The sequence below is a fragment of the Passer montanus genome, unplaced genomic scaffold, assembly GCF_014805655.1.
Source record: "Passer montanus isolate IOZ18808 unplaced genomic scaffold, ASM1480565v1 scaffold31, whole genome shotgun sequence".
Taxonomy (NCBI): Eukaryota; Metazoa; Chordata; class Aves; order Passeriformes; family Passeridae; genus Passer; species Passer montanus.
In genome coordinates, this window is record NW_024367819.1 from 5,891,678 (window position 1) to 5,916,801 (window position 25,124).

Below are 25,124 nucleotides of genomic sequence, written 5' to 3' on the forward strand. Positions count from 1 at the left end.
GCAGCTTTGCATGGCTCTGTCTGGGTTACCTCAAACCATGGTGAAAATCCAGGTGACATGGGGGGTTCTCAGATGGGCTGAGGGTATTCCTGAGGCTCCCAATAGCAGAACCATACTGATCAGTAGTCACAGGATTGCATAACTGAGTGGCTGGGGAGTTGTCTGTTTTCTGAATGGAAAACAATGCTGAAAGAGCTGCAGGCAAACTAAGGGGAACTTACTTGAGATGAGCAGGGGGGATCTGTTTACACAAGAGAATATTTCTACTGTTCAGAATAGCAATAAATAGAAACTCTTTTAAATACAGCTTATTTAAGATTTGAGGTACCACTGGCAAACTTTGCTCCGAATCCATAGCAGATAATTGTCAATACACTAAAAATTGAATATTTTCTGTCCTTCTAGTTTCATTTTTTTATTACATCCATATGGCTTGTATTTGAGTATCTTCAACATTTGGAATCCTCTACAGGGACTTTAAATTCAATTGCTAAAGAAGCAAAATAATCAAGCTTATAGCTGTTGACCTGTTAACTGCCTGTACTTCTTTCTGTTGTTTCCACCTGCACGGCAATAGCCTACAAATACACATGAAATGGAAAGAGACAGCTGATGAGATTAAATGGCTGTAAATGTCCTGTCTATGGAAATTATATTCTGTAATTACCCATGATTTCCATTCTGTAGATATTTTTATATACTCAGGACTGCTAATATCCTTTAAGACATTGTGTAGCCAGTTATTAGGCTTTGCGCATTTCAGATTCATACAATTTGCCCTTCTTTATTTCCCCTGACATCTCTAACCATTGCTATTAAAATTGTTGTTTTGAACCTGCTCATTTCAGATGCCAGACCAGTTTGATCAGACAGTGGTGCTTAACCAGCTGCGCTATTCTGGGATGTTGGAGACGGTCAGGATTCGGAGGGCTGGTTTCCCAGTCCGGAGGCCTTTTCAAGACTTTTATAAAAGGTAAACACACTGACTTGTGGACTTCAAGTGTAAGTCAATATTCCCATGTTGAGGAATAAAAGTAAAAAGAATCATATGACAAAAATAGAACTTAATCTCTTAGATGAAGCAATTAATACTTTTTGGTTGCCAGGTATAAAGTCCTCATGAGAAACTTAACCCTCCCCGAAGATCTAAATGAGAAATGTGCCGTCTTGCTTCGTCTGTATGACAACACAAGCACTGAATGGCAGCTTGGAAAAAATAAGGTAAAATAACCTGTGCATACTGTGGTGCTGGTGCATATACAAAATTAGGGGACAGGATTTAGACTGCACAGCTGCAGAGATGTAGTTCTAATGGTAATTATTTCTGGCCTTTAAAGAAGCTGCGCATGCCTGTTGGTGCTCTTGAAACTCTCAAAGCAGCAATTAATGGTTGTGCAGAGGAATTTGCTGTCTCAGGCATTTAGAGACTGACTGGTGATTTCAGTCACAGAGAAAGAGTCCACCTGAAATTTCTGTCACTGCTTACAGGTGGTAGCACTGGTGAGGATCAGAACTTAAAATGCAGTATTTGGATTTTTTAATTTTTTAAAAGTAGGGAACATGTGGGGAAACTGTTTTGTTTTGCAGAGAGCTCCATTCATACTAGTAAACTGACCTAACCAACACCTCTTCAGTGGCAGAAATCAGGGGGAAGGATTTTAGTCAGTGTTCACATGGCAGAATTGAGCTCCAAGTGTGTTTGCCATCCTAGTCTGAGAGTCTTTTCTAGAGGTACATTAGACCTTGATATGTGTTCTTCCAGAGAACCTGACCTTCACCCACATTTTTTTTTCTTTAAAGAAAAAAATCAAATCATTTTAGAATAAATTAAAAAAAAAAATTTTGATTTGAGAAATAAAACAATCCAGGTGTTTTTACATGTTTATTTTGCAAGTTCAATTGTAGACAGCAGCTTGTGATTTGTGCTCTTAGATTTCAGCAAATGATATGAAAGCATTGCAGACTCGGGAGAAGATTCCCCATTTCAGGATTTGAGATCTTCTAAATATTAAAAGCTTTTTTAAAATGCTTTTTAGTGCTGTAAGGTAGCAAATATATTTTGTAAAATCTGATTTCTGAAGGAAATGCTCTTCCTCTTCTCCCCACAACTGGATGGTTTGGAAGGGTTTCTTCTCTTCCTCTATGCTTAAGGACTCTTAGACTTGCATTGGGAAAGTTGTTTCAATCATCTTACATCTTGCATTTCTTATCTAAAATATTCTGATGACAATTGATGTCATCTTCCGTCCCATTTTTGTAGCCAGTGGCTCACAAATAGCAGAGCTGGGATGTGCATCCCATTCTATATCAGATGTAGCATATTAAAAGTATTCATGCATGAACCCTGGAGAGTGCTCTGGCATCTTAGGGACACATGTTTATCAGAAATAGTTTTTAATCAACTGCTCATCAGGACCTCAGCAGGAGCCAGAGCTCTGTTGTAACTTCCCTTACTGAGGTCTGGGCTCATCCTCCCCCAGGAGCTGCCTGTGCACTTGTGAGACTGCATAAGCAGGAGAAGAGCACAAGAGAACGCTGCTTTCAGGCTGAACATGGGATGAGGCACTGTCCTGCCCCTATATTATTTTAGAGGGATAATAATGACATTGCAATAATTTGGCTTCAGTGTGATTTTTTCCTTGTCTTTTATATCCCAAGCTGCAATGCACCTGGTCAGGAAAAGGCATTAGTCTGAGCTTAACATCTGCTTACCATCCATTTATTGTTCCAGAAGTAGCTGAATGCTTTTCTGAAGAATTTTGTTGTGTTTTTGAAAGCCTGTGTGTAAAACAAAGAAAGATTGCCCACTGAGTGAAACAAAATGCTTTTTCCATGACAGAAAACTTAATCTAGAAAGAGCTGCCCAGTGCAGCTCTGACATTGGGACTTTGAGACTTTCTGTGAGACTTTTTCTGTTCCTGTTTCTCGGGTAACTTGTACTAGAAAGTCCCTTTCTAGCTTTGTTCAAAACTCACAACTGTTCCTGTCCTCGAGAGTGCTGCTTTGGCTTTGATGATGGGCTTTTTTCCCATGTAAACACAGAGGAAAAACCAGCTTCTTTTGCATGTGAACACCCCCAAAAGTCAAAACCAAACCCAATCCACCCCACTGGGTTTGGTTTCTGGGTTGTTGTTTTTTGGTTTTTTTGGGGTTTTTTTGGGGGGGGGAGAAGTTGGAAATGTGAGATTATTTTGTTGGGTTTTGGGGTTTTTTTTCACATCAAGAGAAAACACCCAGCACTTCAAAGATGCATTCCTGCTTTTAGATGTCTTTGCAGCCCTCCTCCCTTAGCAGAACCCACCCTGTCCATGAGCTTTCCTCATCCCCACGCTGTGGTGTGCAGCCTGGCTCTCATCCCACATTATCAAAGTGTCACTGAACTGGCTATTTCCAGCTGCCCATGTGTGAGGCAGCAGCATGCCAGGCTGTTGTCACCCGTAGCTGACACCAGCATACTTGGCCTTTAAAAAAGAAGAGTTGAGAAGAGCTGGAAAAAGCGCTGACAGCAGATAGCTCACCACTATGTGAGTGTGTGGCAAAGAGCAGATGTCAAGGCAGGTGGAAGAGGGAAGCTGCCTCCCCCGTGCTCCTGCTTGACTGGAGAAGCAGTTTTACTCATTTAAGGCAAAACTGGCTGTGTTAGCTCAGTTTATGTCAATGCCATGTGCTACAGCTGCCTCTGAGAGGCACTAGGAAGTGCAGGTGAATGGTCCAGGTTAGTGCTTGGAAGAGAGCCTGGGAAGCATTCTGTCTGTGGGAGGGTGGCCAGCTCTGGTGGGGTGTCTGTCAGCTGCTCTCTCCATGTAATGTCAGGAAAACACAGTCATGTCCACTTAAGCATGAAGGCAGTCTCATTTCTGCCTGCTTCTGCAGTCCTGTGGCAATGTCTTTCGAAACGGCAAGCCTTGTAAGGGGTTGTGGAGCCTGATATGCCTGTGAAAAAAGTAAATTACCAGGGTGGTATTTCTGCCCCTCTGATTAGAAAGTTCATGCTAAGCCCTGCAGCTTCTTTGACCTGTGTTACTCTGGTGGGAAAGGCTGCTAAAGAATCCAGTAATTATGTTACATTTGGGAAAACCCTGCTCCTAATTAAAAGTTACAATAGAGTAATCTGACCCTTCCCATTGAAATCCAAAGTTAGAGGACCATCTGCAGGTGTTTTCTTTTAAGAGGACTACATTTTGTTTTTCTTTGTTCTGCTGAGGAAATAGTACATTTTCTCTGAATTCAAAGCTGACGCTTGCTGCTTAGATTGTTTTGGCTCCCCCTTAAATATGGTGCTCACCAAAATTTGTTAAGTCAGAAGTTTTCTTATGTAGGTGTTTCTCCGGGAGTCCTTAGAACACAAGTTGGAGAAGCAGCGAGAAGCAGAAGTCACCAAGGCAGCAATGATCATCCGAGCGCACATCTTAGGTTATGCAGCCCGGTAAGTGGTGACATGAGAATATTAATAGCAAGGATTTTAAATAAATGGATGAATTGTCAAGAAGTTAAATCCTTCTGACACCATTCTCAACTTTTCGTAGGGGCCAGGCATTCAAATCCTGTAAGTGGCTTTTGAAAATAGCAGCTGAAAATATCCATGAATAATGCAATGTTTGAATTGTTTTAATATAGTGAATGGGACAATACAGAAATTTGGAGGTCAGTCAGTATCCATCTGATTGTATCATGGCACTAGAGCCATGGTGGGAACTCTAGTTGGATGGCACCTAGTAGGGCTGCCCAAAGTCACCAGCTGTGATCCTGATTTATCTTTGCTTCTTGATGGTAAGAAAACAGAAGGAAAATAAAACAAATCTATTTAATTCTTGGAGAGCCAAGACATTATGCTACTGATTAATGTTTGACTTGATTACCTGGCTTCATGCATTATGTGTTAGGTGGAGTTGTTCATCCCATCTATTTATTTCTCTGTTTTTCCTATAAGTCAGTTGAGGACAGTTTAAGGAAGCTTGTTTGCATAATGAGGTCATTTCTTTTCATGTGCTTATTAGTCCTGTTCTTATATTCTGACCAGTATGTTACTTAAAAACAATATTCCTTTTTTAATGCCAGCTATCCTGCTATGCATGGTCTTTCTTTTCAGAGATGTGGGATGGCTGTATATATTCTTTCTCTGCATGTGTGCACACACACAGAACTGTCTTTTTAGCAGCTCCTTGGCAGGGGCATAAGAACATGTAAGACATGTGCATTTCCTTAATGAAGACACACACAGCGCTGTCAAGAGATGAGAGAATCTTGCTTCTCAAAGGGAGAAGAATGTGAACAGTGGGGGAGCTATGACAGAGCTAGAACTATCATGGGCTCACTATTGCAGGTCACCATGGCAAAATCCCTCGCAACTGTTTCATTACAAATTTGCTTCTTTTTTTTTTCTCCCCCCCAGAAAGCGGTACAGAAAGGTTCTCTACTATGTGGTTGTGATACAGAAGAACTACAGAGCATTCAGTGGTAGGAAGAAGTTCCTGTGCCTGAAGAAAGCAGCCACAGTCCTTCAGAAGCAGCGGCGAGGCCAGCTTGCTCGGCGTCTTTACAGGGAGCGACTGGAGGAGAAGCGGAGACAAGAGGAGGAAAGAAGAAGAGAGGAGGAAGAAAGGTGCAGTCTCTGGCTTACATCACTCTCCTGCCTGTGCTCTATTAGATATTGGTCTGAAAGCCTTTATTTCAGGCTATTCTTGAACAAATGGTGTTGGAAACCTTTGCTGCTTTTGCTAGAAGACCTATATAGCTGTCATGGTGGTTTCATAGTCACAAACATATTCGTTGTGATCTTATTTTTGGCTGTCTTTTCCAGGTGGCAGATGATCTCTGTAAGCTGAGCTATTGCCATAGCAAAGGAATGCCATGAGCTTATGTTGAGCTTGATTGACTGACTTTTTTTCTTCACTCACTTTTAGGGAAAGACAAAGGCAAGAAGCAGAGCGTCTTGCCCAGCAGGTAAATTACATTCTTAATGCTTTCAGCCACCCTGTTTATTTGAGTATCTCAACCCAGCAATTAAAAAAATAAAAGGTACCTGTAGCATTAAAACTAAACTAATTACAGGAGCTGGCAGATAAAGCCAAAGGAAACTCAATATAGTTTGCATGGAAATTTCTTTCACCTGATGCTTCATTTAATTTCCAGCAAAGATTGAATTTTCTGTATATACTAGAACTTCTTTTCCTCAGCTATCTCTGAGTTAATGTATTCATGTTTTAGTTTGTTTCTTTTTCTTTCCTTTTCATTTCTTGCTGATGGAAGATAGGGCTCCTTTTAAATGAATGAGCATGGTGGAATGTAGAGCTTTAGAAATAAATTTTAAAAAACAAGCTTGCATTTAGGGGTCTAACTTGATTTTATTTTTTTTTTCATTTTACTTTTATGCAGGCTGAAGAAGAAAGAAAGAAGCAGGAACTGGCTGCCATTCAGAAAGCTCAGAAGGAGGCAGAACTGAAGCAGGAGGTGGAGAAGCAGAAAGAAAGCAGGCAGGTGGAAGAAATCCTGCGTCTGGAAAAAGAAATCGAAGACCTGCAACGCGTGAAGAAGCAGCAGGAGCTGTCCTTGACAGAGGCTTCATTACAGAGGCTGCAGCAGCGCCGAGATGAGGAGCTCCGGCGGCTTGAGGACGAAGCGTGTCGGGCAGCCCAGGAGTTCCTGGAATCTCTGAACTTTGATGAGATTGACGAATGTGTCCGAAACATTGAGAGGTCTCTCTCTGTGGGCAGTGGGTATCCTGCTGAGCTGGCTGAACAGACTGGAAATGCCTGCAGTGAAAAGCCCAATTTTAACTTCAGCCAGCCATATCCTGAGGAGGAGGTAGATGAGGGCTTTGAAGCCGATGATGATGCATTTAAGGATTCGCCCAACCCGAGTGAGCATGGCCATTCTGATCAAAGGACCAGTGGCATCAGAACAAGCGATGATTCCTCAGAAGAGGATCCTTACATGAATGATACCGTGGTGCCAACAATTCCTGCTGCCAGTGACACCATGGTCATACCTCCTGCCCACGACACAGTGAGTCTCCACAACTCTTCCAGCGGCGAATCCACGTACTGCATGCCAGAAAATGTATCCTGCAGACCCCCAAATTCTGTGGAACTTATTTCTCCTGATGGAGACTATGATTACGACCAGGACGATTACGAAGATGGTGCTATCACTTCTGGCAGCAGTGTGACCTTCTCTAACTCGCACAGTAGCCAGTGGTCACCCGACTACCGGTGTTCCGTGGGGACGTACAATAGCTCTGGAGCATACCGGTTCAGCTCTGAGGGAGCTCAGTCTTCTGTAAGTAGCAGTGTTTATATTACCTAATAATTGATAGGTGCTTTCTGATTTTTTTTCCCCTGCTGTGCAGCTGTAGATTCACTGTAGCTGTTCCTAGAAAACATTGTGTAGCTTAATTTGCTCCGAGCACCTATGGAAATAGTAGTCTGTTGCCATCTAGATGCCGCTGGGGTGAGTGCATTAGAGTCAGAGGCTGCTCAGATGCTGTTTGCAGTCCTGGGCTTTTGCACAGATATGGTTTTAACTGCTTTAATGCAGCACTGTGTGTTACTTGGTAAGAGCTCAGTGCACAGCGAAGTTCTTCTCTTTGCATGTGTTTGGAGCTGGGGTACCAGGTAGCATGTTGGGGAATTAATTTCAGAAAAACTAAATTTAGTTTTGTGTGCAAGTTGCAAGAGTATTGAAGAATAAGATGCTTGGAGAAGTCCCTGATGTGCCAGGTATATTTTGAGATTATTTGGAGAGTAAAGTTCACACAATGGGAAATGTTTAAATTACTGAGGCAGACACACATTCTGCAGAGAAATTTTTCAGTGCTGTATACTGAGTATACTGTGGGGTTTCCTTCTACAAATATTTTTGAAAGAATATGATTTCCTCTACCACTCAGCCAGTGTTTCTGTGAGACCACCTGATTGGGAAAGTGAAAAGGTATTTCAGGAACACTGACTTGTTTAGAAGGAAAACTTCAATGATATAATATCTGCTACATTTGAGGCAGTGATAAGCAGTCCAAGAGCCATTGTGGGTGCTGGGATAAGTTGACAGCTTGCCTGAGAAAGAGACACTTTCAGTATCTCTGTTGAAGATGCCTTCCTGCTGCATGACTCTGGATGTGTGTCAGATACAGAACAGAAATTCTGACTTTCTGGAGTGAGGGAAAGCTAGTACCACAGCTTGTGCAAAGTTTCCTTTTTAATACATTTTTAAGCTGTTCCTCCCCAGCACTTCAGTGATAGGGGCAAGTAGGACAGGATAGCTTACCCTGACCATACTCTTAGAAAGGGATAACTTTCCTGAGCATCTACAAAGCTTTTACACAGACTTGTGTAATCAAACAGTTCAAGCTGAAACTTACTACAGTGTAGTCTGTCCTTTGTTAGCTGGGTAAAAACCAATGAGGAACCTTCCAATACATAATAAAATGTTTTAGCTAGAGTTTTCTAAACCAACTTGATCTAAACTCTTTCCTGAGAGATTATAACCTTTCTTTCATTTCTTGTGTAGTTTGAAGACAGTGAAGAAGATTTTGACTCCAGGTTTGATACAGACGATGAACTTTCCTACCGGAGGGATTCAGTCTATAGCTGTGTCAGCTTGCCCTACTTTCACAGTTTTCTGTACATGAAAGGTACTGGATGAATCAGTATTTGCTAAATAGACAAAACAACCAGAAATATTTATTGTGTATTACACTCCCAATTCCTGTAGAGTTAAGCTATTTTCTCATTTTTCAAAGGGTGATGGGAAAGTGACTTTATTTAATTTGAGCTGTTCTCAAGCTAAGCTACTTGCAGTGGCTTATATCTAGCAATGTTTTTCCCCTCTGCAAAAAAAGATCAATGTTTTGGGCTGCCTCTGTTTCATCTTACATCTTTGCTGTCTCACAAACAGCAAATATTCAGTATACATTGAAAAAAGTAACTCACAAATCCAATTGTATCAAATTTTCAGGAAAGCTTTTTCCTGCTGTCAAAACCTTGTGACATAGACAGCATTCTACATTGCATACCAATGTGAGTGACCTTAGTCAAATTTCACTTTGCATCTGGAACACACGAAGAAGGTTATATGTAGCAAAGGGGTGTGAGAGACTGTGAAAGAATATACACAGGAGTTCTCTGCTTAAAATTCTTCAGTTTATCTTCTGATTTTTGATAGCAAATTGTAATCTAGCTGAATCCTTGTATGATTTTAGCACTGTAGTATACCGTATGTAGATACAGGAACAGTGATGAGTGTATACACCACAATGTTTGTGTGAAAAATAATGCATTTGGCAGCAGCATGGCTTTTACTTTCTGACATAGCTAGCAGTCAGTTTTTGTGGGATGACAGGATTTGGTCTTCAAACAGGAATGGTTTGATTAAGGTTTTTATGGCTGTGCTGTAACTCCAGTGCCAAAGGTGCATTGCCTTCTGTATGGCCACACTTTGGTATGACTGAGCTCACACTGGTGTATTTCCTGCTCTAAACATAGCTTTGTCAGGTTTGGTGGTTTTGAGTTAAATGTTGTTACCTCCTAATAACCTGGAGAGAGGAAAGAGCTTAACACTAAATTTTTTTAGATTATCACTGGAATACATTGAAAACAGTCTTAAAGATCAGATTCTCATGTGCAGCAAGACTTTTCAGTAATTTATTATTACAGATATGTTATGCATATGTACATGTAATTATATGTATGTTTCATATATTTTTCTAATACAGAGACTTACTGCAATTTATAATTTAAGGATGTTTAGATTGACAACAATATTGGTGGCCATAAAGGTATGCAAAAATGAGGTTTTGTGGCTTACAGCAGACACTCAGTTTAACTGCAGTGTTGTTGGTCAGCACCTTCCAATTTTGGTGCTGTTCACAGCATCTGGTTTATGATACAGCTGTTTGTTTTAACTGCATATAAACCCACATTTGTCTCTCTTGCCAGGTGGCTTAATCAACACATGGAAGCGACGCTGGTGTGTCCTGAAAGATGAGACCTTCCTGTGGTTTCGTTCTAAGCAGGAAGCACTTAAGCAGGGCTGGCTTCACAAGAAGGGGGGTGGATCATCTACGCTTTCCAGAAGGAACTGGAAGAAAAGATGGTTTGTTCTCAGACAGTCCAGGTTGATGTACTTTGAAAATGATAGTGAAGAAAAGCTAAAGGGTGCCGTGGATGTCCGAACTGCCAAGTAGGTTTACATAGTTTTATGTTTAGCCTTGGCTCCTTCTAAGTAGTACTTGGAGCTCAGTCTGGGAAGACACTGAGTGCCCTGCCTACAAATTGTGTGAATGCAAGCAGGATAGTGTGTGTGGTGAAGTTAGTGAAAGCAAGTGTTGTCCTTAGTTGGCTCTCTCTTGAGTCTAGAGAGTGCTCCAGAGCTAAGCCAGTGCCAAATACTTCAGAAAAATGCTGCTGTAATGAGCCCATCTATGTTTTCTCCCAGACTAGAGGCCCTACTTAGTCTGTAATGATTCCCAAGGCAATTTGAGGCATGTTGCCAAGTCTGTAGCTGCAGGCAAACCCAGAATGAAGAGGGTGGAATTAATAGGCCCCAAGTATATTGAAGTTCGCATGGGTCAAAGCTGAATCTTCTGTATGTATTTAGATTTTTTTTTCATGCTTTAAATAATTGTGGTAGTCTAGAAAAGTCTTTAAAATGCATATATTCATTAAAAAAAAACAAGATTACTAAACCTAATAACTTATGCCTTGTTAACTGGAGTTCCTTCAGCCTAAGAATTTTACGCTTCCTGAAGCACGCAGAAAAGAAAGTTTTCTACTGGATGGTATTTTTCGTTCTAAACAATTTAGGATTATCTACCTAATTTAAAAAATTAGAATGTGCTAGATTAGTTGTCTCTTTTCTCTATAAAGTGTACTTAAAGCTTTCATCCAAGGTAACGAGAAACAAAAATGGCTAGTAACACTCAATTCCACTCTGTGCCTTGTAATCTGCAACTATCCAATTTGTTTGTTACTTTAACAGAGAGTTTAAATTAAATATATGTCTTTGATTAATCTTTTCTTTGGCAGTCCTGGTTTGAGCCTGACTTCAAGTAGGACAGAAAAGAGCTTCAGTGAGAATCCTGACTTGCTCCTGAAACTCAGTGGGCTGTTGGCAGTCAAGTTTCTGAATAGAAGCTGAAGATCCCTTTTTTTTTTTTTTTAAACTAGATTTGACTCTGTCTCATGTACCATAGCATTTATTTAGCATATTTTTCTAATATGTTCAATCAATCATTCTTTTTTGTGGTTGTTACCTCATTGCTTCACTGGCTGTGCCCTATAGACGTTCTTTGCTGCACGTACCTTTAAAATTATCAGACAAAGGTTACTGAACCTAGCTTGAACTGTAGGTTCAATCAGTGACTATTTGTTTATAAATTAGCTAAACGAAAGGGTACATGTATTTAAGGAACTGTGTTTCATAAGGAATAAACAATAGCTTTTCTAGATAGTGTTAATATTTACTGAGTGCATTCCTAACTTATAGTGCAACTCACATATTTCACCACTCTCTGTTAGGGACCTTGTTCAATTTAAAAAATCTCAGGCTGATTCACTTAAAACACAGAACAGGGAGGTATTTTATTGGACACTGTTACTGAGAGGGAAGGAATCAAACAGTAAAAAATTACAGCTTTTTGTATTGATAGCAGATAAGTCATACTCATGAGTCTGATATGCAGAGCTTTCATATGTTGTTTATAGGACAGAGATTTATGAGAATAAATGAGCTGATAAGAAAATATATCCAGTTAAGGAAATAGTAAGCTTCAGGCAAATACAGCAAAACAGCAAAAAGGAAATCAAGTTTATTTCTTAAGCTACAGGGAAATCTAATGTCATACTTTAATTATTGCTAAAGCCTTCACAGTTGTTTTTATATCAATACTTAGATGTCCAAACTAAAAATTAGAAATATGTAATTTTTCAGCAGATGAGTGCTCAGATTTTTCTGGAAGTCATGTTTGGAATTGTCCTTATGCTGACTCACAACCACCCAGAATCACTAATCCAGTTTTTATTGGCTTTCAGTTTTCAATCTTCAACAGCTTTCTTTTAGCATTCCAAAAATCACTTGGTTATGCAGTCAGTTCAGAAATATATCCATTTCTTAACTCACTTATCTTTGCCTCTCTTGGGGTTTGATAATGCTTTGCTTTTTCTTTAGTTCTTGGTAAAATGGTAACAGAATGGTCACATTGGTATAGTGACATTCATAGTCGTTTGAATATTTGGACTGTGTGGGCAGAAAACACTGCTGTATTGGCAAACTAATACTGATAAATCACTTTGTGAGTCTTGCAAATGAACCTGATGAAGGCTGCTGTTATTTTAAGTATCAATAGATTGTGAGCTTCTCAGCAGAACATAATTTTCAAAACGTTGATAATCCGTAATGCTCAATATTGGTGTTTTCCTTTTTTTCAGAGAGATTGTTGATAATACAGGCAAAGAAAATGGTATTGATCTAATAATGAGTGATAGGACCTACCACTTAATTGCTGAATCTCCTGAGGATGCAAGGTATGAAAATCATCAGGCCTCTCTTCTTCTCCTTTTCTTTTCCTTTTTAATCTCTATGCCATTCTGACTTTGGCTTGTCACTAATTTGTTTGATTACTGTCACAAAATATTCAGGCTGTGTTAAACACATTGCATTTAACACACTTTTTGAAAGGCTTGCTGAGGAGAAAACCTTGTGGCAGACAATTACTGGGAAGACTCAGATTGCCAGTGAAAATTTGCCTAGAGTTTGGCTGTTACCCATGTGTTACTCACAACTTTCTGAAATGCAGTTTGTCTGTAGAGAGGCAGTCGTTAGCCACTGATGCTCTCCTTGTGGATTACCCTGCTGTGTTTAGCTGCATTATCAAATCAATATTTGAGACCCTGCAGTCTGCCTGAAATGAAGCATTTTGTTCTTAGGGGTGGGATCTGTTTGTTTAAGCAGAACCTAAAGTTTTTTCAGATAGAAGTTGTAATGCAGTCACTGTATTTTACAGCAAAAGCATATTCATGTAAGAGGAGTGTGTAAGAGAGTGCTTCCCTTCCTGCATATTTAAAAAGGGTCTTGCTTTTATTGCTAAAGGATCCATAGCTAACCATGGAGGAGGCAGGTGGGTGAGGAGCAAGTCTGACTTGTCTGATCAGTTGTAGAGCATCTTTTAAAAAAATCCCCATGCTACAGTTCACGCAAGATAATAATATGCTTGCCTAAAAAATCAAGTATTTAAATAAAGTCAACTTAGTAATCAGGGCTTATTACCCATTGCCTTGCTGCCCCAAGGCCAGAATACAGCATGCCTTTGTCAACATCACTTGAGCTACTTTGCTCAGAAGCCTCAAAAGTTCTTTCATATTCTGTTCTTTGCAAAGGTGGAATGCCTTCCTATATCACAGGACCCTGACTACAGATGTAGCAACTCAAAATCCATCCTCATTTTTTTTTTAGGTATCCTTAAAGTTATCCTTTAAATAACTTGGGAGCTTTCTAGCAGTTACTGTTAAGATTCTTGTGGGATGTAAGATATTTTAAAATGAAGGCTTAGGTAAAGTCTCTTCTACCAGACTTGTGTATGTGCCCTAGGGACCAATAAGCAATTATCAGCACACAGACTTGTCTGTTGCCATGCATCTCCTTCATTTCTTTCTTAAAGATGGAGGAGGAGACACTATACACCCTTGTTGTGTATAGTAAGAATAACAAACCATCCAGATTAAATTACCTTTTAGCAGTGTGTTTCCTGTTTCTTTTTTCTCACTCATCCCAGAAGACTTAATGAGGTGTAAGGATTTGCAGACAGGCTTAAGTCAAAGCCTTGTTAACAAAGCATTGTGAAAAGTGAAGTATGAATCATTGGGCTGTGTTTGGTCCACATCTGCTATTGAAAAATATTTTGTACCTGAGCTAGATCAGGATCTGAGGTTGCTTTTTGTTCAAATTAAGGGAAAAAGCAAGAAAAAACATCCTCTTCCTCCCAGAAGAGGAGTTACTATTATTGAAAAAATAATGCTTCAGTGGGCAGCCATTGCTGAGGGTTTGTTCCTTTCAAATCCCTAGCCTTTTTCCCTATTTCTGTGTTCTGGAATTCAGCTGAAAAACAAAGGAGGTCATGAGAGGAAAAAAAGAAAAAATAAATTCTGCCTTTGTTTTTTGCAAAGTGCCATTATTCATTTCATTTTCATTGTTTACACAAAGATTAAATTAAATAGGAAAACTCTGAATTGTTCTTTAAAATTCATCCATAAATTATCACTAGATATGCATACAATGCTATGAAGTCTTTTTTTTTTATATTGAAATAAAAGTTTCACTTTAAATAAATTTGCAATTCCTGAGCCGAGAAAGGGAAGATGAATTTAATTTGTGGGAATCTTTTGGTTGGTAAGGCTTAGCTTTCTTCATTCAGTTTCTTTACTTCAGTTTCAGCTTTACTTCCAGCTGGTGGTTCCTCCTCTCTAGATGACAGCTTCTCTCCTTTTTTTGTGGCATTGCCTTACATCCAGCAAAGTGTCAAGTAGAACCTCTCTGTGGGTGTCTCTGAGTCTTAAAAAAAGAATCAGAACTAACTAAATATGTTCTCATCTGCTTTATGGTCTGGCATTCTCAATCTTCGTTTTTCTTCATTGCTTGTACTGTTTCTAATAAAAGCTCAAGCTGATAAAAAGAATTTAGGATATGGCAGTGATGGTACTGTTTGACAGCCTACACAGTTTTTCTCAAGCTATTTTAGCAGTTCAGTTTCCAGAAATCTACATTCTGGGGGAACAGTTGGCTTCTGAATGCTGGAGTTAACGAGACAGCTCTTCAGTGTCCTAGGCAAAAATTCTGTGACTAAAAGCAATTGCAGAAAAGATAATTTCATATTTAAGTCCAGTAGTTTTGCAGTAGGCTGAGTTTTTCCTCAACCCTCTGGTGGTGAAGGAGCCTCTGCAGCAAAGTGAGTAGTCTGTTTTAAAGGCTTGGCTTTTGATCCCTTTGAAAACTTGGCCCCAGGTGGTTTTCATTAGAATGGCAAATTCATATCTCAAAGAATGGCATTCAGGAACCTGTTGAACAGGCCAAGCTCTGTGGGATTCAGTGGGATTCCTTAGAGCAGTTGAGCTTTATCATATACAAGTGCCAGAAGGATAGAGGTTTCCCAGAAGCAGAAGGTGTGGTTGGAATTAAATCCATCTGTAATTGCTGCTCTGGACTAGGGGCTGAAGCAGCCTTTCTGCCACTTTTGCTCTTGTGGATATGTACAGTGCCACTGGAGTGGCACAAATTTGCTCATCCTTCCAGCAGCTGGATTTTTCAGTGCTCCACAGAGAACAAAAACTGTAGAGGTATTTGCTTGGGGGTTTTTATTCTTTTTTTTCCCTCTCAGGTGTGCTTCTACAGAGAGCTCAATGGACTTAGGTGGTCTTTGCAGAAGTATCACTGTAAGAAATTACCACCAGTCATGCTAGCAGTGCAGCACAATTTATAATCTGAAGGTTGAAATTCCCATTAAAGGCTTTGTGTGTAGCTAGCAATGTATTTTATTCCAGATGAAACGTGGAATGTGTTACAAAGACTCTCCAAGCACTCAGATGTTTCAGTGTGCTTACAGCAGTTTTTCAGAGATGTCACTTAGTGTACAAGGTACTTTTTGTCAGGAAGAAGAGTATGACACAAGCTTGGATGGGAGATCTGGAGCAGCTTGCTTACATCCAGTGTTGCTTGAACTGACATAAAGCCTTGCTGCTTTTATGCCTGTTGACAAAAGGAATTTTAAGCAATTTCAAAAACCTGCAGAACCTGCTACATCTCTGCGGAACAAAGGTGACAGAAGGCTTGTGCAGAGCCAAAATTTTACTTACACTGCTGCCTTTCTCTCCCCAGCCAGTGGTTCAGTGTACTGAGTCAAGTCCATGCGTCCACAGAGCAGGAGATCCGGGAGATGCATGATGAGCAGGCAAATCCACAGAATGCTGTGGTAAGTCTAAATCTGAAGAACTTTTGAAATCAAATATTTTTAGAAAACAGGGCCACTGTGATGGCCACAGCCTCTGAGAGTCACAACCTACTTTGTTTAAATGTGGTGGTAGCTGTGACACTGGCTAGAGCTCCCATATCTTTGGTCCTGTAGCTGTACAAGGTGAGAGTGTGGCTTCTGATTCCTCTCCTATCATTCACCTTGATGAAAAATGACTGTTGGTTTTGGGGGTGGTTTTTCTGGTCCACTTCCCTATCACATTACAGTGTGTGCTCAGTTTTGAAATTTTGCAAAGGTAATGTTAATGAGTAAATTAAAAAACGAAGAGTTAAAAATTCGAGATTTCTCTGATCCTTCATTTATCATTCTGTACAACATACATCGGTAATTAATAGAATACATCTGGAATCTAATATCAAGCAAAGGAAAATAAAAACTTCTGCTTAATGGCTTTAGAAGTTTGTTTTGAGAGGATGCAATTTCTGTTGGGATGGCAGTTTTCAGTAAAAAATTCAAGCATGTTTGGGAGCATAGAAAAGAGCAGGTTTTGAGCTGCCTCCATCCTAACTACAAATAATCTTTTACTAGATCTACTCAGCCAAGTCTCTTAGTTTTTCCCTCAGTAGTTTTAATGGTTAAGAGAAAGTGATGCCCAAACCTGCAGTTCATTTTACTTGATCAAAGCTGTTGCTTCTTTCTCCTGTCTCTCGGAAGAGTACTGTGAGTTTTGTAATAGTGAATGTCTTCCTCATTTTCTGGTTGGATATTTGTTTATAGGGTACACTCGACGTAGGACTAATTGATTCTGTCTGTGCTGCTGACAATCCAGATAGGTAAGTCAGAACCATGCCTGGTGACTTTCTTTTTCTTCTAGCCAAAATCAGACACTTTACGCTTTAGTCTCTATATTCTGGCCACCCATGTATTAAAATGATTCATTATTGCCTCCCTTTTCATAGCACTAAACTCCACATGTTAAAACATGGAGTAGGAATGATGGTGCATTTTGGGAGGGGCTTCAGTAATTTCCTTGACACTGCTTCATACCTGAACTCTTCAGCTGCTAAAGTGATCCAAAACTGGAAGATTACATATTTCTGTCATTTATACAAGTAATGTGCCTGGGAAAAAAAAAAAAACAACACCAGCTCATTTTTGAGTTCCTTAGTAACGTAGTAGGCAGAAAATTTAATTTTAATGGTTTTTTTCTGTTCAGCTTCTCCTTCATGAATGTTGTATTCTTCAGGGATGAAAACTATTTCCCCAGAATAAAAATGTCTTATAACAAAGAAGTCAGTGCAGCATAAAAAACAACAAAAATGACAGGTTATTTTTAGTTCTTGAACTAACAGTGTTAAGGGAAATAAAAATGAATCTGGGTTCAGACTATGACTGGCTTATAAGGTTACTGGATGTGAGGTGTTATTTGAACTGCAGGAGCTCACTCCAGTTTCTCCTCATTGTGTACATGTGTAAAACAGCTGGTTTTAAGTTAGTGCTTTGTCCTTGGTCTGCCAAAACACTGATACCAGAAGTAACAGTGAATTTACAAGCCCATTCCTAACCATACAACACAAATGTCCAGAGCTTTCACAGTTTTAAATTAGCATTTCTCCAACATTATGTTAATGCAATAAGTTAAGCATTTATCTTGTAAGCATTTTTCACATGGATTTTTTAGTCTTGTGGGAGGATTTTATGTTAAATTTTGGGGGTTTGCTCCAGATGAAAAAATTAATGGTAAAGGGTTAAAGCAAGCATTGTAGGCTGAGGAACCTGCCTGTCTGATCCAGAGAGCCATCAGCACACTTCTCTTGGGCTAGTTCTTCATGCTTCAGTGAATCCTGGTGTAGGATTGGGTAAAAGCCAGACTCTCATTAAAAATAGATTGTATTCTCTGTAAATTGGGTTGCACTGCATTAAAATAAAAGAATAGATGTTCACATGCTGCTTTACTATAGACCTTTGTATACTGTAGTTTGTTTTAGCTAATGTAGCTACTGAAGCAGACACTCTAAATAGATCTGACCCTGAAACACTTTAGATTCACGTGCAAAGCTGATTAAAGTTTGGAAGTTTTTCTCACCACAGATTTAATTTGAGATATGACAAGTTGTAATTTAATGTGAACTTTCCCACTATTCATAGCCCTTGCAATTTGATGTGAATGTAACATAACTGAGTCTTAATATTTTTCTTCAGCTGGTAACTAAATAATGCATTAGAGGTGGACAGTATTTTTATGGATAGAAAATGCAAAAGATGAACAGTTTTTATGGTTATGGGGGGGTGAGATAAATAGTATGTATGCTGATTATAAAGGCTGTTTCAATTCTCATTTATTTTCATAGACCAAATTCATTTGTGATCATCACTGCTAATCGGGTTCTTCACTGTAATGCTGACACTCCTGAAGAGATGCATCACTGGATAACCCTGCTCCAGAGGTCAAAGGGGGACACTAGAGTGGAGGGACAAGAATTCATTGTGAGGGGTAAGAACTAAGTGAGGCAATAAATAACATCTGTTGTGCTTTGAAGAGATTGTCCCCACAACACAATGTGGGTAATATGCCAACATGATTAGCGTTGCAGCCTCCTCTTCGTGCAGTGGACTTTACTCACAAATTAATACAGCTGAAATTATATTCTTGCTGTGCCATGTAAGAAAACACTGTAATGGTGACAAAGGTGTTTTTGTAAATTGACAAGATAATTCTTCCAGTGAAACATCAAAATGGAAAGGTTTTCATATTAATTTTATCTTTATTATTTCATTGTTTGAGAATTTTACTTGATATTGTTTTATATGTGAGCTTATCAATTCACACGGTGTTTTTGTTGTTGAAAGTATACAATTTACTTTTATCAACCTACTTTTGTCCACCTTTGTTCAAGAAAAAGAAGTGTGATTCAAATTGTGTCCTAAACAGGGTGGCTACACAAGGAAGTAAAGAACAACCCAAAGATGTCCTCATTGAAACTAAAGAAGCGTTGGTTTGTTTTGACGCACAATTCTTTGGACTACTACAAGAGTTCAGAGAAAAATGCCTTGAAATTGGGTACACTGGTCCTGAACAGCCTCTGCTCAGTGGTCCCACCTGATGAAAAAATCTTCAAAGAGACAGGTAATTGTTGGCTCTTGTTCAGGTATGCCTTCTGTCCTTCTACCTAGTAATGCAAGATACAATGCATAAGAATATTTTAAATGGATTATTATGGGTGCAGTTCCATGAACAAATCCAGTTCCCGTGTCACCGAGGTGTTCTACAGGGAATTACTGGGTGAAAAACATAGGTAATGTATAGAGGAGTAAAATTTGTTCTCACCAACATTCAAATTATCACAGACTGGCACTGCAGCCGAGTTAGTCTGAATACTTATGCTTACACATCAAAGACCTGGGGAAATGACATGGGCAGCACTCTTCTCATACATTATTTTATGTGCTGAGGGGCTATGAGGGCCAGCATTGGAGCAGGTATAGGGAGATGCAGAGTAAGAGTCCAGTTTGTGGCAAGCTACATCCTACACCTGAGTCAGCTCTACTGTGCACTTTCAGAACTGGTTTTCAACTTGGAAGCGTCTGTTTGCAAATGAGAAGCGACTGTTGACAGTCCTGTATTATCTCATTGGGGTCACTTGCACTTCAAAGAGGCTTTCACTAGTGAAAGATGAAACACATTTACTGAATCTGTTTCATGAAAGCCTGTACAGTGATGCAGAGAGAGAATTTGAACTGAAATGCTCTTCCTGTCATAGTTTCCACTTCATTGGTGTAAAATTATAGGCAGAGGAGGTAGTTTGTGCTTTATGCCTGTTTGTACATGTGCCACGGACTCTGAAAGACTCTTGTGTACAAAGCAAGTCTGTCTCAGATTTTTCTGTTACAGACAGGACTGGAGAAGTAGGGCCCACAAGCTACAAGGACCTAAGAATATTCCACAGTATTAACAGTGTTGTCTTACTAAGATTACTGGGTAAAACTGGCAGCTGCATGATGCATTGTTGTAGTCTGAGGCTACTCCTAGGCTTCTTTAAAGGAGAAAATCTCCTTTAATATCGCAGTATCTGTATTATGGTACTTAATAACTCACACACTTTTAGCTCCTGAAAGACTGCCAGCATGGTCTGGGATGCAGCACTGGGTGTCTGCTGGGCTGCAGCTTGTATGATGAGGAATTTTGCTGTTGTGCCAGGTTACTGGAATGTGACCGTGTACGGACGCAAACACTGCTACCGTCTCCATACGAAATTGCTTAATGAGGCGACCCGCTGGTCAAGTGCCATCCAGAACGTGATTGACACAAAGGCACCCATTGATACTCCAACTCAGCAGCTTATTCAGGATATTAAGGTAGGCACAAGCAGGATGGCATGGGGTGAGAAACAATGGTTCCTTAAGTCTTTGTTTTGGCTTTGCCATATTGGGTAATAAAGCAGAAAATTACATTTTAATTACACAGTGACATGGACTAAAATTGTAAAACCTGAATGTCTTCTCTGACCTGATAAAGGAATTTCTGTCTAAACAGTAGAAAAGCAAACTTTGAAGTGCAGCTTGGAGGGCAAGAGGGATAACTTTTTTCCATTAAAATAGTAACAAGTTTTACTGGTTTGTGTAACTTGACAGGCTACACCTGGCAGTAGAGCACATTGTTCAGGTTCATGAGTTAGCAGATGTGTTTGGCTCTATCCACAGTGAGCAGCACACCATGATGTGGACTAAACAGCTCTTCTGACTTCTTTTGGTTTTTTTCTGGTCATTATGGTCCCTTTCTTTTGTTATGATAGCATGGGCTTAGCATCTCATATCTCTGTGTAATGAGAAAAACTTTTAATTATTGCTTAGTGTTTTACAATCTCATTGGAGACAGTGCATGCGCAGCCACAGAATGTCCTTCTGGAGCTTTTTGCTAATGTGCATTTATGAGAGGATAAGGATTCTCACAAGAGACCGAAGAAATAGGCAAGAGGGAAGAACTGCTACTGAGCTTTTCTCTTAGGGAGTGCCACCTCTTCTCCCATGGAACAGAGGTATTAAGTTCTCAGTTCCAAGATTATGAATGCTATTCTTCAGAGCAGGAGAAATACATGGAATTCAGGACTGATAGAAGACAGTGGTCACACATCTGTCAAACCTAGCCTAAGAAGAACAGTAAGAGTAGTATTTGAATGTGTAGAGTGGGTGCACCAGGTTTACAGCAGCACTTTGGACTATTTTGTTTGGTAGCTTGTGCAGTTTCTAGCTGAAAGGCTAATTATGCCGGAGAAATATTTTTAAATAAAACTTTAATACGGGTATCATATTTCCCATCATAAATTACTGGACTAAAAATTAATATAAAATGAAAACACACTTCAGAAATTGTTATGATACTTCATTTTGGTGTCCTGCAGCTCTGCTGTAGTTTGGTTTTCTTACTGCACAGATAAAGCAAGCCTATCGAAGGCCTGAGGTTGGCAGGTACTGAGCATTCATAGCCCACAGCATGCCTTGGCAGCCACAGCACCCACAACTGGATTTCGCACCAAATAGTGGTGGCAACACTGATTGCTCAGTTTTTTACAACCAAGCTAAGGGCACAAAGCATTGCATTATTCTTAAAGCTGGACCCCAAAACCTCTTTTTATTCTTACCCCAATAGGAAAACTGCCTGAATGCTGATGTGGTTGAACAGATTTATAAGAGGAATCCCATTCTCCGTTACACTCATCATCCCTTGCACTCACCATTACTGCCACTGCCATATGGGGACATCAATCTAAACTGTAAGTTTTCCAATAACAGAACCACTTTTCCTTGTGAAAGACTAAACCAGAGGGTGGAATTTTTAAGTCTACTGTGAAGTAATGGTGGCAAAATGCATGTTTATGGTACAAATAGACAAGTTTCCCTATTCTCTTTTGAAAACAGCAGTTTGGTTGCATAGAGCCATGGGCTTGTGGTGTTCCTTCAAGAGTGTTACAGAAGGCAATGTTTCTACTGCTGTCAGCAATACAACTAAGAAGACTGAATTTGAAAAGTCTTGCACTGAAACAAGCCTGATTCACTCAGTCCCCTTGAATCATATTCTCCTCTTTAAATTATTGTTGCTTCCTACCCTTCCTTCCCTTCTAGCCACATCTTCCAATTAATGTGTACATTTTATAAGATGGGTAGGAAAGGTTTTTATGGGAAATAACATTTAGGAATGTACATGGTTTTAAAAAGTAATGCTTTGTTTAGTCCTGAAATGAGTGTAATCATCTCTTTTAATATTCTTGATTCAAACACTAATTTAGAAGTCTCTTTTGAATGAATGGTTCAGAGCTATTGATAACTGTGAACTTGATGTCCTTGAAAAGGATTTGGTTATCTTAGTTTGCAACTGCATATTAAACAAGATATTATTCAGACCACAAATTTTCATCTTTGGGAGGAGGCTGGGAGGTTAATATGGAGTGTGATATGGCACTTCAGCAGTGTGATTCCCTCTGAAAGAAAAACTCTCCATCACAAAAAAAAACCAATCAAGATACATCTTTTCAGTTATTAAATTTGGAACAAATCTCAATAGCAAATAAGCACATAAAATGAGTTTGCATCATACATTTGAAATGGAAAGTACAGATTCTAATATCCTGCATAACAAGGTAACAGAATAGCATTAAGTGATTTCCACATTAGGACTGGGTCCTTTTTCTTTCATATCTCATCTAAACATGTTTCTCCCAATATTTCTTTTGTAGTGCTGAAAGACAAAGGCTACACAACTCTGCAGGATGAAGCCATCAAGATTTTTAATTCTTTACAGCAGCTGGAGTCTATGTCTGATCCCATCCCTATAATCCAAGGTATCCTGCAAACAGGACATGATTTACGACCTCTCCGAGATGAGCTCTACTGTCAGCTCATCAAGCAAACCAATAAAGTGCCTAACCCTGGGAGCGTGGGGAACCTCTACAGTTGGCAAATACTCACCTGCATGAGTTGCACATTTCTGCCCAGTCGCAGCATCCTCAAATATCTGAAGTTTCATCTCAAAAGGTGAGAACCTTTGATCTACTAAAGCACCATCACTTTTAACAGTGTTTAGATATCTAGAAGTGAGACTTGAGGATGTATTCACTTAGCATTCACTTTTGGCTATGCCAAACAGTGAATCTAAAACCAAAATGTTATAGGAAAAGTGTGTGTGAGTTGGTCTGGGTGGAATTACACACATTTGAAGAATCAAGCAAAATGCTACAAATGCTACTGTTGAATGAACAGTTTGTTGATGTTGGCAAAAGGGGCGCTTCCTGTAACTGTATAAACTTAAATGACTTCCACCCAATATCCCCAAGTCCCATTTTCACCTGTCCAAACCAACCTGTTAAAAATTCTTCATCCCACTTACCTTAATTTTATGAGATATGCATCGTGCATATAAAAGAGCAGTATCATATTTAAAGATGTATTTGAGGTACAAACCTGTGATTGCAAATCTGATTTTAAAATATCAGTGAACATTAGATAATAATAAACCATTGTTGTCAGTTCAGCATTAACTAGAATGTGGAGTTCCTTTTGCTGTGATGCAATGGAAAAATGCAGAGTGTGTTGTTAGGGAAGTCAGTCCACCAACAAACTCAATAATTTAAAATCTTTGTTTGTACTTGGAGCATGTCAATTAAACAGTGTACTGGATACAGAAATAATCTCAGGGGAAAAAATTCTCAAATAAGCAAACTTCACAGACTTGCAGCTTAAAGTAATAAGCTTTGTCTCACAGGGTTCGTGACCAGTTTCCAGGAACCGAAATGGAGAAATACGCACTTTTCACTTACGAATCTCTGAAGAAAACCAAATGCAGAGAGTTTGTGCCATCGCGAGATGAAATAGAAGCACTCATTGGCAGGCAGGAGATGACATCCACAGTTTATTGCCATGGTGGGGGCTCCTGTAAGATTACAATCAACTCACACACTACAGCTGGAGAGGTGAGGAGTGGTGACAGAATGTCTTTGTAACAAAGTCAGCATGTCCCTTCACATGCCAGTCCCAGGCAGCAGTAGTGTTGCACTTTGGAAGCACTGGGGCTTTCTCTGCCAGTCTCTCCTTTCCAGGAAGGAAAGGCTTAAATGCTGTTCCTCCAGGACTGCTGTCCCTCCCCACAGTATGTTCTGGAGAAATCCATGCTATAAAAACTTCGTGCTGCAGAGGCTTACCCAGCTGTAGTTCCTTCTTACAGGAAAAATTACAGGAAACACTAAGCAATTAGGCAGAGAGCATTATTGGAGAAACTTTGGTAGACATTGGTGTGTATGAGAGCCAAGCTGCTTCCTAAAACTGGAAGATTCTTGCTGATTTGGTGAAATACAGAGGGTTATGTCTGTCCAGGAGATAGCACATACATATTCTGAAATAATAACAACTACAGTGGAATTTGACAAGAATTAATAATGCTGATGAAGACAAGTTAATAACATTTTTAGCCTAATGTAAAACCTAGCTCTAATTGTTTTCAAAGTATCTGTCTTACTCTGTGATACTGTTTTTCCATGCTATGGTTTTTTCATGTGCTGTTTCTCCATTAGGTGGTTGAAAAATTAATTCGTGGCTTGGCCATGGAGGATAGCAGAAATATGTTTGCTTTGTTTGAATACAATGGAACTACTGATAAAGCAATTGAAAGCAGAACCATTGTAGCTGATGTCTTGGCAAAGTTTGAAAAGTGAGTGTACCTCTCCTTCTCTCTTCACTCTAATAAGTAGCAATTAAATAAATTTCCAATTTCAGCAATGCTGAATTTTCTCTTTGACTTGCTTGTTTGTGATGATGCACTGAATTACACACGTGGCCAGTTTTGGAACAAAAGGATCTCTTTTTTTAGTTTCCTTAAAAAATTTAATAACCACTTGTGTTGGTTTTCCTCTGTTCTGACACCAGTAGAGTGATATTTCTCATCACTATTTCCACATTTTCTTCTCCACTACTATAAATTTTTCCATGGTTACTGGCAATGTGGCAATGTGTGTGGCAATGTGGAGAACTGAGCTCCAGGCAGTCACTGCCATTCTGACTGTTAGCTAACTTCATATGGAAGTCACCACAGTACAGCTCACAACATTTCTCTTACCAGTAGAACTGAAACCACTGTAGTAAGAAAATGTAATACAACCTAAATACCTGGTTTTCAACCTTA

General features: G+C 39.5%; 1 protein-coding gene across 1 annotated transcript in view; it reads left to right on the forward strand.

Moving 5' to 3' along the window:
• The window catches only part of MYO10 (myosin X), a 162,817-nt gene that overhangs the window by 132,033 nt on the left and 5,660 nt on the right, over positions 1–25,124 (forward strand). The window contains exons 20-37 of the mRNA XM_039714801.1: positions 849–973; positions 1,107–1,221; positions 4,320–4,426; positions 5,393–5,602; positions 5,904–5,943; positions 6,376–7,278; positions 8,506–8,629; positions 9,933–10,176; positions 12,423–12,518; positions 15,862–15,955; positions 16,733–16,788; positions 18,307–18,449; positions 18,888–19,082; positions 20,154–20,311; positions 21,603–21,726; positions 22,687–22,984; positions 23,712–23,919; positions 24,517–24,653. Coding sequence (XP_039570735.1) covers positions 849–973; positions 1,107–1,221; positions 4,320–4,426; positions 5,393–5,602; positions 5,904–5,943; positions 6,376–7,278; positions 8,506–8,629; positions 9,933–10,176; positions 12,423–12,518; positions 15,862–15,955; positions 16,733–16,788; positions 18,307–18,449; positions 18,888–19,082; positions 20,154–20,311; positions 21,603–21,726; positions 22,687–22,984; positions 23,712–23,919; positions 24,517–24,653 — 3,377 coding nt within the window. The remainder of the gene's footprint in view (positions 1–848; positions 974–1,106; positions 1,222–4,319; positions 4,427–5,392; positions 5,603–5,903; positions 5,944–6,375; positions 7,279–8,505; positions 8,630–9,932; positions 10,177–12,422; positions 12,519–15,861; positions 15,956–16,732; positions 16,789–18,306; positions 18,450–18,887; positions 19,083–20,153; positions 20,312–21,602; positions 21,727–22,686; positions 22,985–23,711; positions 23,920–24,516; positions 24,654–25,124) is intronic.